This window comes from Colobus angolensis, unplaced genomic scaffold (genome assembly GCF_000951035.1).
Source record: "Colobus angolensis palliatus isolate OR3802 unplaced genomic scaffold, Cang.pa_1.0 Scaffold168, whole genome shotgun sequence".
Lineage (NCBI taxonomy): Eukaryota > Metazoa > Chordata > Mammalia > Primates > Cercopithecidae > Colobus > Colobus angolensis.
Genome location: NW_012114799.1, coordinates 5,580,324 through 5,593,930, shown reverse-complemented (window position 1 = coordinate 5,593,930; position 13,607 = coordinate 5,580,324). Strand labels below are relative to the sequence as shown.

At 46.4% G+C, this 13,607-nt stretch overlaps 1 protein-coding gene across 1 annotated transcript in view; it reads left to right on the top strand.

The window, feature by feature from the left end:
* Positions 1-13,607, top strand: part of LCT (lactase) — a 56,535-nt gene that overhangs the window by 10,158 nt on the left and 32,770 nt on the right. The window contains exons 4-7 of the mRNA XM_011937746.1: positions 474-576; positions 2,355-2,433; positions 6,134-6,854; positions 11,563-12,208. Of these exons, the coding sequence (XP_011793136.1) occupies positions 474-576; positions 2,355-2,433; positions 6,134-6,854; positions 11,563-12,208 (1,549 nt within the window). The remainder of the gene's footprint in view (positions 1-473; positions 577-2,354; positions 2,434-6,133; positions 6,855-11,562; positions 12,209-13,607) is intronic.

Below are 13,607 nucleotides of genomic sequence, written 5' to 3'. Positions count from 1 at the left end.
TGAACTCCTGGGCTCAAGCAATCCTCCTCGCTCAGCCTCCCAAGTAGCTGGAACTACAGGCATGCACCACCATACCCAGCTAACCAAACTGGATTATTGTGAAGCAAATCCCAGACATCCATAGATATGGTGGCCTCTTAACTAAGCTTCTAGAGTAGCACAGGCTCTGGATGTGAGCAGTGGCCTTGTTCCTGATCCTAACACTGTGCCTAGCTCTAAGAGGTGCTCTGTAAGCCTGAGACGAAGGAAGAGGTGAAGGTGGGGGTTGGTGGGGAGGGTAGACTATGTTACTGAAACTTGTAGATCTTTCTCCCTCAGAGTCTAGAGTTAGCTCCTTTAATTAACTGAGATAGTTAGAGGTCATTTCCAAAACCAGAGTAAGTGCTACAACTTCTCATCTTGAAACTCTGTCCCTGTTATCAAGATGCTTTCCAGGAGGCTTCAGTTCACTTGTTGGTCCTTCTCTTTTTCAGACCATTGAGCCAGAAGTGAAACTTTTCATCTTCAACCTAAAACTCCCAGACTGCCCCTCCACCATGAAGAGCCCAGCCAGGCTGCTCTTCAGCCTTTTTGAAGGTGAGTGGGCCATTGCTGAAGAGGTTTCAAGCGACATTTGGTGCACTGGTGTACTGGGTAGCAGTCTTGAAAGTCCGGGGTTCCAATGGGAGGAGGAGCATGGGAGGAAGGCTAGTCTAAGAGCCCACCTCAGATTGAGTTAGTGTACTATGCCTTCCTACTGATGGTCCCTTGTGACCATCCCCCATTGACCCAAGAAAGAGGAGAGGTTCTGCACAAGGATGCCTCTTATGGACATAAAGATAGTCAGGCCTCAGCTGTGAGTTGTAAGCATGGAAACTCATCTTTGCCTCCTTTCATTACCTCTCCCTCCAAAGTATCTCATCTCTGCTCCTCTTGGCAGGGCGTTCTTGTGCCCCTCTCTCTCCAGCCAGCTCTCTCCACTTACCCTTGTTCCGTGTCCCCATCATCTCAGTTTGCACATGGCCCTGGTGGGTACCTGACAAAGATGCTAAGAACTTTCAAGTGTGGGACTCACGGGTCAAGGGCCATCTTCCTAGTGTCTCTTAGTTCAAATTCTTGAGAGTGAATCTGAGTGCTGGTCATGGATCAGGAGGCTGCTCCTGGTCTAATCAAGTCAGGGGAAAGGTGGGGTCTATGACAGCATTGAGGCTGGCAGTCACTGGAGACTCTGCAAGAAGGGAGGAAGGGGCAGAGGGGAATGTGCCTGAGGGCCCTGATATTCAGGTCTGTCACTCCTGTCCACAGGTCAGAGTATGGGAGAAGTCAGTAGTGTTCTTTCTACCACTGTATATTAGTCTGTCTTGTGTTGCTATAATAGAATACTCTAGACTGTGTAATTTATAACGAAAAAAGGTTTATTTAGCTCATGGTTCTGGGGACTGGGAAGTTCAAGATCAGGCAGCCACATCTGGTCAGCTTCTGGTGAGGGCCTCATGCTGCATCCTAACATGGCAGAGAAATGGAAGGGGAAGCAAGTGTCTGCAAATAGATTAAACACCAGAGGCAGCCTCACTTTATAACAACCACTGTCATGGTAACTAATCCAGTCCCATGTGAGTGAGTGGGAACTCACTCACTCCCTGGAGACTGCACTAATCCCTTCATGAGGGCAGATCCCTCATGACCCAGATGCCTCTTAGAGGTCCTGTAACCTCTCAACAATGTTACATTGGCAATTAAATTTCAACATGAGTTTTGGTGGGGACAAACCACATCCAAACCATAGCACACCTGGACCCCCTCCCAGCATTGGGTTGGCTCCACAGGGCCCCTGAAGTCCATCCATAGATACCATTTATTGATGCTTATCTGAACTCACCTTTGATGGCATAACAATTTCTGTTCTTAGATCCCACCTCTCTGTAAGTGGTTAAAATTGTACCTTTTCTGTTTATGCGTATTTTACCACAATTTAAAAAATATTCCACCCCTTTCTGATCTTTGAGTTTTTCTAAATCAATTGTTCCCAAAGTTGTGGTTCCCAGACCAGCAGCATCAACATTAGCATCACCTGGGAGCTCATTAGAAATACATATTCTTGAGCCCTACTTGAGACCTACTGCATCAGACACTCTGGGAGTGGGACCGGCAACCTTTGTTTTAACAAGCTATACAGATGATTTTGATTCACATTGAAGTTTGAGAACCACTTTTTAAGCAATAAGTAAGTAGAATTCACTTCTGAGCTTCTAAAGTCCTTAGCACATGGTATTTTCCAAAGGGGCTTGGAACCACTGCTTGGAGTTTGGGTGTGTCAGACTTGCATGTTCTTAGTTGGCATTTACATAGAGTTAATTTAATTTCTTCTCTTACAGCCGTGAATAAAGACCAAGTGCTCACCATTGGGTTTGATGTTAATGAGTTTCTGAGTTGTTCATCAAGTTCCAAGAAAAGGTAATGTCAGGTTTCCTATTGAACTATCAATAACTGATATTTGTAGAATACTGTTTCTTTTACATGTATAACCTTATAGGACTATTGTCATCAACTCTTGGGCCACCAAGTTTATTATTGTCATTCAATTGATGAGAAACAAAGACTCACAAAGAAAGCAGGGAGTCTCTTACTGAGTGGGACTCACGAGGTTCTGCTTTCTCATCTGTCAGTTCGCCCAACTGTGCACAATTAGCATGATGGCTCACACCTGTAATTCCAGCACTCTGGTAGGCAAAGGTGGGAAGATTGCTTGAGTCCAGGAGTTCAAGACTGGGCTGGGCAACATGGTGAAACTCTGTCTCTACAAAATATTACAAAAACACAAAAATTTCCCAGGCATAGTGGTGCATACCTATGGTCCCAGCTACTTGGGAGACTGAGGTGGGAGGATCGCTTGAGCCCAGGAGGCAGAAGTTGCTGTGGGCCGAGATTGTGCCACTACACCAGCTAGGATTTGAACCCCTGACTTCTAGTTTAAGATCTTGTTGGAGACAGTGTGAGCTTGTAGGAGAGTGACCAGGTTAAAGATAGATCTGACCATCCCGCTGAAGTTACATGATGAGTAAGAGAAATGGGTTCTCTGTGCCCATTTCCTCAATATGAAGGGTGAAACATCCTCCCTGGGAGGAGACAGCGTAGACAAGAAAGCCAGCTGTTGCTACAGGCCAGACGCCTAACTCGACAACATTCTAGGGACAGAGGTTTGAATCTATAGCGGGGTTGTAAATAATACCTTTCTGAATGACTAAAGTGCCAAAGAGGCAAATGATATGCTTTTAAAAATTAGAGCAGATTTTGAGGTTGTGCCCATAATTACATTGCTTTCATGCACGCATATCCCAATACGCTTCTTGAGTAAGTGAGAAAAGAATAGAATGGTAGCCAGCACTGGGAATTGCCCAGAACCTCACCACTCCATGGAGGGGTGTTACATGCATGAACTTCATGCACCATCGATGGGACAAAGGCTGGAGACAATAATTGACTTCCAGACCTTCAGCTAGAGTTCTCTTTGTCACTCACCTCTGATATTTCCAATGCAGCCCTGTTCAGGGTCGTTCAGTGACAACACCTCTTTGCACCTTTCCTCTTCCAGTGCTCGACTTTCCTGAGCCATATCCCCCTTCTATTGTTCCATCCTCTCAATCCACTTCAGATCAGCAGTTCAGATCAACAGACCCACAGCAGCAGCTGTACCTCAGGCTTTGTGTGGCAGTGCAGACTTGCAATGGACAGACACGGGTTACCACTGCTCCCTGACCAAACTTGGAGTCAGCCAAGAAGGACTGGCTGTGGCTTCAGGAAAGAAAACTCAAGAAGCCATAATAAAATGGGTTCCCCGAGAAGCCAGTGATTACAAGTGCTGCCAGCTCTGAGGTTCTCTCAGCACTTGGTGGTGCTTTGCCTGAAGGGGAGGGCCAACATGGGCTTACATTAAACGGACAGCCAGGGGCTCCTACTCAGGAGGATGTGGTTGGAGAACCTGCTGAATGCTGGGGCGGTGGGTGGGGAGTGATTCAGAAAGGACTAACATAGCTTTCTCCTTCAGATTTTTTGACTTTATAGGGGAGACAGAGAGACCCCAAAACAACTCTCACATGAGAATGTGGCAGGAGACACACAGAACTGCACCCTAAAAAAGGGAGAACTTAGGAGTCCTGGGTGTGGAGCCTGAGGCGCCATCATGTGCTAAATCCCTTCCGGTGGCCGGCAAACCCAGGGTTCCCAGCCCCAAGCCTGTACAGCAAGTTCTATTTCATCCCAGGGCGGTTTATTTGTTTCCTCAAAACTCTTTTCATGCAATCCAGGAGGACAGAGTCAGGGCCAGGAGGGCTGGGTGAGAGCGAGATTCGGAGCAGAAGAGGCTGTGTTTATGGGAATCGTGAATGCGCAGAGGCTGAGCACCGAAGGGCGGCGCCGCATCACTGGGTGCGCTCCACGGTCGCACATGTGTTGGGATAATCAACAAAGGAGAGGATCATTTCCCTTTCCCCCTGCTCAAGCAAATGTCAGGGAGTTGATGCTGAGTGAAACAGAAGGCGCTTAGTTTTAGAAGACGCCTCCTGCAGGGTGACCCGGTCCCATTCGCTCTTTGAGAGGAAAATACCTGTGCAGTGTCCCTGTCACTTCTCCCAGTTCTGCGCCGTGGGCCAGCCTGGTATAGGCGCCATCGGCTCTCCACGCGATGGCTGTGTGACAGGGAGATGCTCTAGTACTCCACCTCCTTTTCCCCAGACATGTGCCGCACTCCTCAAGGCCGCCCTCTGCTGGCTGTAATTTGCAGCATGCATGCTTTCCCGCCTGCAGGACATGACTCCTGACTGAAATCAGTTTAGAAGTTGGCAATCACAATTGGAAAAAAAAAGAAAGAAAAAAGAGGAAAGGAGAGTGGGAGGGAGGAAGATGGACTAGAATAAAATAGAAAATATCAGACCACATTTTGTATAAATGCAGCGTTCACTTTTATGTGATGTTTTATTTCATATGCATACACATATGTACACACACATACATGCACATAAACATGTATGTATATGAGGTTAAAAGTACAGAAGCTGCTCCACCACCTGCAAGCTGTGTGCAAGGAGAAGTTACTCATAACCAGGAATCCAGGCTCCTTTGTTGTTGCTTTGTCACCTTTAACAAGGTTTCTGCCTCATGGTCCAGGATGGATGCTTGAGCTCCTGCCATTATGTCTGAAATCCAAGCAGTATGAAGAAGAAAGGAGGCAGTAGCCAGGACTAATATTTAGTCAGTCCACATCAGTGTACTTCTGTACCAGCTGATAACAGCTGCTGGCTCCCTGAAGTCAGGAAGTTTCTCCTTCCTTCCTTCCTTCCTTCCTTTCTTTTGTCTGTCTTTCTTTTCTTTCTTTCTTCTTTTTTTGATGGAGTTTCGCTCTTGTTGCCCAGGCTGGAGTGCAATGGCATGATCTAAGCTCACCGCAACCTCTGCCTCCTAGGTTCAAGTGATTCTCCTGCCTCAGCCTCCTGAGTAGCTGGGATTACAGGCCCCCACCACCATGCCTGGCTAATTTTGTATTTTTAGTAGAGACGGGGTTTCTCCATGTTGGTCAGGCTGGTCTCGAACTTCTGACCTCGTGATCCACCTGCCTCGGCCTCCCAAAGTGCTGAGGTTGCAGGCGCATACCACCACACCCAGCCTCCATTTCTTTAAGTCTCAGTTTCCTCCTGTGCAGGGTGAGGATAAATCATTGTAGTACCCATATCATAAATTTGTTGGGAAAATTAAATGAGATAATACACATCCATTCTTATCACAGTGGCCAGTGCAGAATCAAGGCTCAATAAACTGGAGTCATTGTTATTATTAGCTATATTTTACAAATAATGAATTATAAGAAGAATAAAGTATGGCACCAGCACTGAAGACAATATTCGAGGGCAATCTAATAGAGAGAACAGTAGCATTGTTCCTGTTTTAACCGTGAAAGAGCAAGAATCACTCACCTCAGAAGAGGTAATAATAATAATTTTCCCATCTACCAGTTACTTACTGCCCATGGCTTTGCAGATATGACTTGACTCAGTATTTCTGGAATCGTTTCTGATTAAACACAGTAGTCATCCATAGGGGGCATTTGTAACTGCCTCTGTCATTCATTACTATGCCCCTTTATGTCCCTTCAATCCCGCAGCATGTCTTGTTCTCTGACTAGCAGCCTGGCCCTTCAGCCTGAGGAGCAGCAGGACCACGAGATTGCGGGCTCCTCTCCTGCCTCGGCCTATCAGAGAGTCTGGGAAGCATTTGCCAATCAGTCCAGGGCGGAAAGGGACGCCTTCCTGCAGGACACTTTCCCCGAAGGCTTTCTCTGGGGTGCCTCCACGGGAGCCTTTAACGTGGAAGGAGGCTGGGCCGAGGGCGGGAGAGGGGCGAGCATCTGGGATCCACGCAGGCCCCTGAACACCACTGAGGGTCAAGCGACGCCGGAGGTGGCCAGCGACAGCTACCACAAAGTGGCCTCTGACATCGCCCTGCTTCGCGGCCTCCGGGCTCAGGTGTACAAGTTCTCCATTTCCTGGTCCCGGATCTTCCCCACGGGGCACGGGAGCAGCCCCAGCCTCCCAGGCGTCGCCTACTACAACAAGCTGATTGACAGGCTGCGGGACGCGGGCATCCAGCCCATGGCCACGCTGTTCCACTGGGACCTGCCTCAGGCCCTGCAGGATCATGGCGGATGGCAGAATGAGAGCGTGGTGGATGCCTTCCTGGACTACGCGGCCTTTTGCTTCTCCACATTTGGGGACCGTGTGAAGCTGTGGGTGACCTTCCATGAGCCGTGGGTGATGAGCTACGCAGGCTATGGCACCGGCCAACACCCTCCCGGCATCTCTGACCCAGGAGTGGCCTCTTTTAAGGTACTTCCCATCCCTACAGCTCCTACTAATTGGAGGAGAAAGGACATTGGCTGGAAGAAAGTCATTATCTCTGTTTTCTTCCATCAGCAAACCTTTACTTTTTGTTCTATCTTTAAAGGAAATCAGGGGGAGGGAAGGAACCACAAAATTATTAATTAAATTGTTAATCACCTGGCCAGGTGTAGTGGCTCATGCCAGTAATCTCATTACTGTGGGAGGCCGAGGCAGGCAGATTGCTTGAGTCCAGGAATTCAAGACCAGACTGGGCAACATGGCGAAATCCCGTCTCTGCAAAAAAATACAAAAATTAGCCGGGCATAGTGGTGCATGCCTGTGATCCCACCTATCCAGGAGACTGAGGTGGGAGGATAGCTTGAGCCTGGTGTGCAGAGGCTGCAGTGAGCCAAGATTTTGCCACTGCACTCCAGCCTGGTCAACAGAGCAAGACCCTGTCTCAAAAAAAAAAAAAAAAAAAATTGTTGATCATGTTATTTTGTCCAGACACTGTACTGGTACTTTTAAAATGTAATAGTTACTACATCCTCAGAATAGCACTGATGGATGAGTGAGGGTCAGACAGGATAAACAATGTGGTCATGATGACATTGCTAGTGAGTTGCCAGGTGGAAGTCAGGATTTGAGCCCGTGTCTTCTTGACTCCAAATCAAGTTCCTCATGTCACTTAGTGACAAGTGACAGAAAGCTCAACTCAAAGTGACAAGCAAGGAGATAATTTACTCATTCAGGAGGTTTAAAATTCTTCATTTAGCCTGATCAGGGTGGAATTTTATCAGAGCACAAGCGATGCCACCTCCCCGGTTCTCCCTCTCTTGTTCCCCTCGTCAGCTTTATTCTTGGGCTACTTTGCAGCCAGATGGCAGCATCCCTGTTTCTGTTATTTCAAGAACAGTAGCGAAAAAAGCTCGGCTCTCTTCTGTCCTTCCCAACAGAAGTGTACCTGTGTCCCATGGTCTCTCAGTGGGCCGCATACCCACCCTGAGCCCATTGTTGGGTCCTGGCCATGACAACTAACTAGGGTGGACCAAGGACCTATGCTTTACTCCTCAATACGCTCGCTGAGAGCTGAGGAGGCAGAGAAGGAAGAGGCAAGGAGGCATTGGCTTTCCAGATGCCAGTCAGGGCATCGTTTCAACAAGAAGGGGGTGTATACACTTGGCACAAAATTTTAAATGGTTATAGGTCTTTTCCATTATTTCCCTTTTTCTTCAGACTCTCCCAGAAAACCCACCAGCTTTCTCCGGCAGCGTTCTTCAGGATGGACATGTTAGTCTGCCTTTTCCCTGTCACTGTTTGGGTTCTGTTCTTTTTTTATTTTTATTTTTTTTGAAATGCAGTCTCACTCTGTCACCCAGCCTAGAGTGCAGTGGCGCGATCTCAGCTCACTGCAACCTCCACCTCCCAGGTTCAAGGGATTCTCCTGCCTCAGCCTCCCGAGTAGCCGGGACTGCAGGCACGTGCCACCACACCTGGCTAATTTTTTTATTTTTAATAGAGACGGGGTTTCACCATCTTGGCCAGGCTGGTCTTGAACTCCTGACCTTGTGATCCACCCGCCTCGGCCTCCCAAAATGCTGGGATTACAGGCGTGAGCCACTGCGCCTGGCCTTGGGTTCTGTTCTTAAAGATGAGTATTTCCAGCCAGGTGCGGTCGCTCACACCTGTAATCTCAACTCTTTGGGAGGCCAAGGCAGGCAGATCACCTAAGGTCAGGAGTTCGAGACCAGCCTGGCCAACATGGCGAAACCCCATCTCTACTAAAATACAAAAATTAGCCAGGTGTGGTGGTGGGTGCCTGTAATCCCATCTACTTGGGAGGCTGAAGCAGGAGAATTACTTCATCCTGGGAGGTGGAGGTTGTAGTGAGCCGAGATCATGCCAGTGCACTCCAGCCCGGGCCGCCTGGGTGACAAAGTGAAACTTCATCTCAAAAAAAAAAAAAAAAAAATACTATTTCCTGTGCCCTGTGCTAGGTGTTAAAGAGGGGTCACAGCCATGCCCTGGACATGTTATAGCCTTTTAGGGAAGATGACACTAACACACATAGCAAAATTACAGAACTCTTCAAAAAGACCATAACGAGGGTGAGCTGGAACACCATGAATAAATGTCTCCATGGAATGTCAAACATCGTAGCACATAAGTCAGAGTTTCCCTTCAGCTCTTCAACAGCAAGTGACTGCACATATGGAGTCATTCCACCACCCACCTTCTGAAAATGGAAGGTTTGAAATCTTCTGTTTCACTCCTTGTTATAAAACTTATCTAAACCTTTTCTTCTTAGGCTTTTCTTCCCCTTTGAACTGTGACTCCTGAGATATCTTTACAGAGACTTTGATGAGAAAGTCCCCTTCACTCTTCTCCTTCAATTCTTCCCTTTATTTATTAGTTGAATGTTAGAATACCATTGTCTTAGTGAGCTTGAGCTGTGATAACAAAACACCATAGACTGGTGGTTTAAACAACAGATATTTGCTTTCCACCCTTCTGGAGCTGGGGAAGTCCAAGATCAAGGGACCAGCATGGTTGGGTTCTGGTAAGGGCTCTCTTCCTGGCCTGCAGGCAGCTACCTTCTTGCTGTCCTCATATGGAGGTGGCTGGAAGAACTCACTGGTATCTCTTGTTATAAGGACACTAATACCACCACCATGAGAGTCCCACCCTCACGACCTCCCCTAAACCTAATCACCCCTCAAAGGCCCCATCTCCAAATACTATCACACTGGGGATTAGGGCTTCAACGTATGAATTTTGATGGGGGACCTCATTCAGTTCATAGCAACTATTGAAGAAAAAATTTAAAGAAAAAAATGTCTTGGGACAGGCATAGTGGCTCACACCTATAAACCCAGCACTTTGGGCGGCCGAGGCGGGCAGATCACAAGATCAGGGGTTCGAGACCAGCCTGACCAACATAGTGAAACCCTGTCTCTACTAAAAATACAAAAATTAGCCAGGCATGGTGGCAGGCACCTGTAGTGCCAGCTACTCGGGAGGCTGAGGCAGGAGAATTGCTTGAACCCAGGAGGTGGAGGTTGCAGTGAACCGAGATTGCGCCACTACATTCCAGCTTGGTGACAGAGTGAGACTCTGTCTCAAAACAAAACAAAACAAAACAAAAAAGTCTTTTATTATTTTACAGTATTTCCTTCCAGTCTTGGCTTCTTTGCATTTATGATGTTGTCACAGGGCACCTCAGATTGTTGTTCACTGTTTACTTGATATCATGTCATTAGCACTTTTACCTATTATTAAGCAGTCGCTATGACTGTTTTTGATGGTTGTCTAATATTCCACTGAGCTCCCTTCCTGACACTGGCTAATTTAGAAGAAAGACATCCTTGCTTTTGGGAAAGGAGCACAGTTTGCCATTCGAGTTTAGAACTCAATTAAGGACTAATATTTGGGATGTGAGAAGCAGCCAGGCGTTTTAGTGATTATGGCATATTTTGACATGAAATTCTTCAGAGGTAAGTGTCATCTTCTTCAGATGATAAAAAGGAAAAAGGAAAGCAAGCTAAGATTTAGCAAGCTCACTCCTGCTCTCTGAGTTTCTGCTCAATGCTTTATATACACATATTTAATCATCCCAGATGGATCCATAATTACCCACTTCTTGCCAACAAGTCAGCTGAAGTTGAGAAAGCAAATTGTCCAGGTTAACAAGTTAGTGACAGAGTCAAGATTTAAATCTAGGCTTGTTATATTTCAGATACCCTCCTTTTGTCCCTGCTTCCCACAAAAAGCTGTTGCTGTTTGTAAGAGCATGAGTTAAGTCTACAAAGAAACTCCTAGTTTGGTTTTTCTTCTGAGATTCCATTAAATAGAAAGAAGAACAAATAGGCAGGAAAGAGCCCTCCTCTCCCTTGTGTGCTAATTAAAATAATCCTCCCCATGGACTAATTTCTCAACAAGCACTTATTAAGGACAGAGGCAGAATAGCAGTGTGGGTAACAGTAACAGGCTTGGAGTCAGACTGCCAGGGGCTTGTTCTCACTTTACTCCTGACTCTGGGCCTTGTGGAGTTACTGCACAGCTCTGGATCTTGTTTTCCCCATCTCTATGGTGGTGATAATAATTGTACCTGCCATATGAGGTTGTGGTGAGGATTACATGAGAGAATTCATTAAGTGGTAGGTGCCCAATACACGTTAGTTGTTATTGTTAATGCGGTTGTTGATGCTGTTGTTATTTTGTTGACAATGTTGAAGAATTGCTGTTGACTTGTTGACTTTGCTGATGATATTGGTGTTGACTTGTTGACGTTGTTGACTTGATATTGTTGACCTTTTCACATTGGTGTTGACTTGCTGATGCCATTCATGTTGGTATTGATGTTATTGATGTGAACATCATTGATATTATTGACTTGTTGACATTGATGTGGATTTCTTGACATTGTTGACTTGTTGACATTGTTAGTATCAGTCTTAACTTGTTGTTTATGTTGTTAACTTGTTAACTTTATTATTGACTAGTTAACATCATTGACGTCAGTGTGAACGTTGTTATTTGTTGATGACTTGATGTTAACATTAGTGCTGATGTTGTCAATATTGACACTGTCAATGTTGTTGTTGTCTTTATTGACTTGTTGACATTGTTGTTGACTTGTTATTGGTTCATTAGTCCTGTTGTTGTCATTGTTGTTATTACTAATCACTGTATTTCCTTCTCACTTTTTCACAAGGTGGCTCACTTGGTCCTCAAGGCTCATGCCAGAACCTGGCACTACTACAACAGCCACCATCGCCCACAGCAGCAGGGGCATGTGGGCATTGTGCTGAACTCAGACTGGGCGGAACCCCTGTTTCCAGAGAGGCCTGAGGACTTGAGAGCCTCTGAGCGCTTCTTGCACTTCATGCTGGGCTGGTTTGCACACCCCATCTTTGTGGATGGGGACTATCCAGCCACCCTGAGGACCCAAATCCAACAGATGAACAGACAGTGCCCCCATCCTGTGGCTCAACTCCCCAAGTTCACAGAGGCAGAGAAGCAGCTCCTGAAAGGCTCCGCTGATTTTCTGGGTCTGTCGCATTACACCTCCTGCCTCATCAGCAACGCCCCACAAAACACCTGCATCCCTAGCTATGATACCATTGGAGGCTTCTCCCAACACGTGAACCATGCGTGGCCCCAGACCTCATCCTCTTGGATTCGTGTGGTGCCCTGGGGGATAAGGAGGCTGTTGCAGTTTGTATCCCTGGAATACACACGAGGAAAAGTTCCAGTATATGTGGCCGGGAATGGCATGCCCATAGGGGAAAGTGAAAATCTCTTTGATGATTCCTTGAGAGTAGACTACTTCAATCAATATATCAATGAAGTGCTCAAGGGTAAGAACAATGGATGTGCCAGTGATTGGAAGGTGGGTGGTACTTCTCCAGGTCTTCACAGTTTTGTTTAATGGGACAAAGAAAGTCCCCTAGGGAAACGGAGCCAAAGAAAGCATTATTGGTAGTAATAATGGGGAGTCCTTCACATCAGCTTCCTAACTGTCTTTCCCAAAGTTTCGTTCATGTCATTCATGTCTTTGCTCCTGTGATTTTTGTTTTGTTTTGTTTTGTTTTTGAGACAGGGTCTTGCTGTGTTGCCTGCTGGAGAGCTGGAGTTCAGTGGCATAAACATGGCTCACTGCAGCCTCAAAGTCCTAAGCTCAAGCCAACCTCCCACCTCAGCCTCTTTAGCTGGGACCACAGTGCACACCACTATGCCTGGCTTTTTTTTTTTTTTTTTAACACAGAGTCTCTTCACATTGCCCAGGCTGGTCTCAAACTCCTGGGCTCAAACAGTCTTCTTGCTTCATCCTCCCAAAGTGTTGGGATTACAGGCATGAGCCACCATGTCTTTACTGCCTAGAATACCTCCCTCTACATTCTGTCCATCTGAGTCCCATGCAATTATCAAGTCTCATCATCTTTTTTTTTTTTAAGAGTCAGGGTCTTGCTTTATCACATAGGCTGGAAGAGAGTGGCATGTTCATAGCTCACTGCAGCCTCACACTCCTAGGCTCCAGTGATCCTCCGTACTCCAACCCGTTAACTCTTCCCTCATTGCTCCAGCCACACTAGTCTTCATTTCCTCTAATTGACTATAAAATCCACATTCTATGCCATTGATTTTGATCCAATGGATCCACAGCTACGGTCTCATTCTTGCCTAACATACTATTTCATATGTCTTTGTATTCCAATTGGAAAGGTATGGCAAATAGGTTTCATCTCACAGGTCAGTCCTTAGTTAACCCAGGATGTTCTTATCTTGAGCTCATTAACTTAATTACATCTGCAAAGATCCTTTTTCCAAATAAGGTTGTATTCACTGGTACCAAGGGTTAGAATTTAGACATATATTTTGGGGGCCACCATTCAATGCACTGTACCAGGGAATATATGTTTTAGGCTTTATTTATTTCTTTATTTTAATTTTTATTGTTTTAGACAGGGTCTTGCTCTGATGCCCATGCTGGATCACACTGGCATGATCTTGGCTCACTGCAGCCTTGACCTCCTGGGCTCAAGTGATCCTCCCACCTCAGCCTCCCAAGTGGCTGGGATTACAGGCGCACACCACCATGCCAGGCTAATTTTCTTTCTTTCTTTCTTTTTTATAGAGAAAAAAGACAGAGTCTGGTCATGTTGCCCAGGCTGGTTTATTTCTTTTTTAAAATATGAAATATGGCCGGGCGCGGTGGCTCAAGCCTGTAATCCCAGCACTTTGGGAGGCCGAGACGGG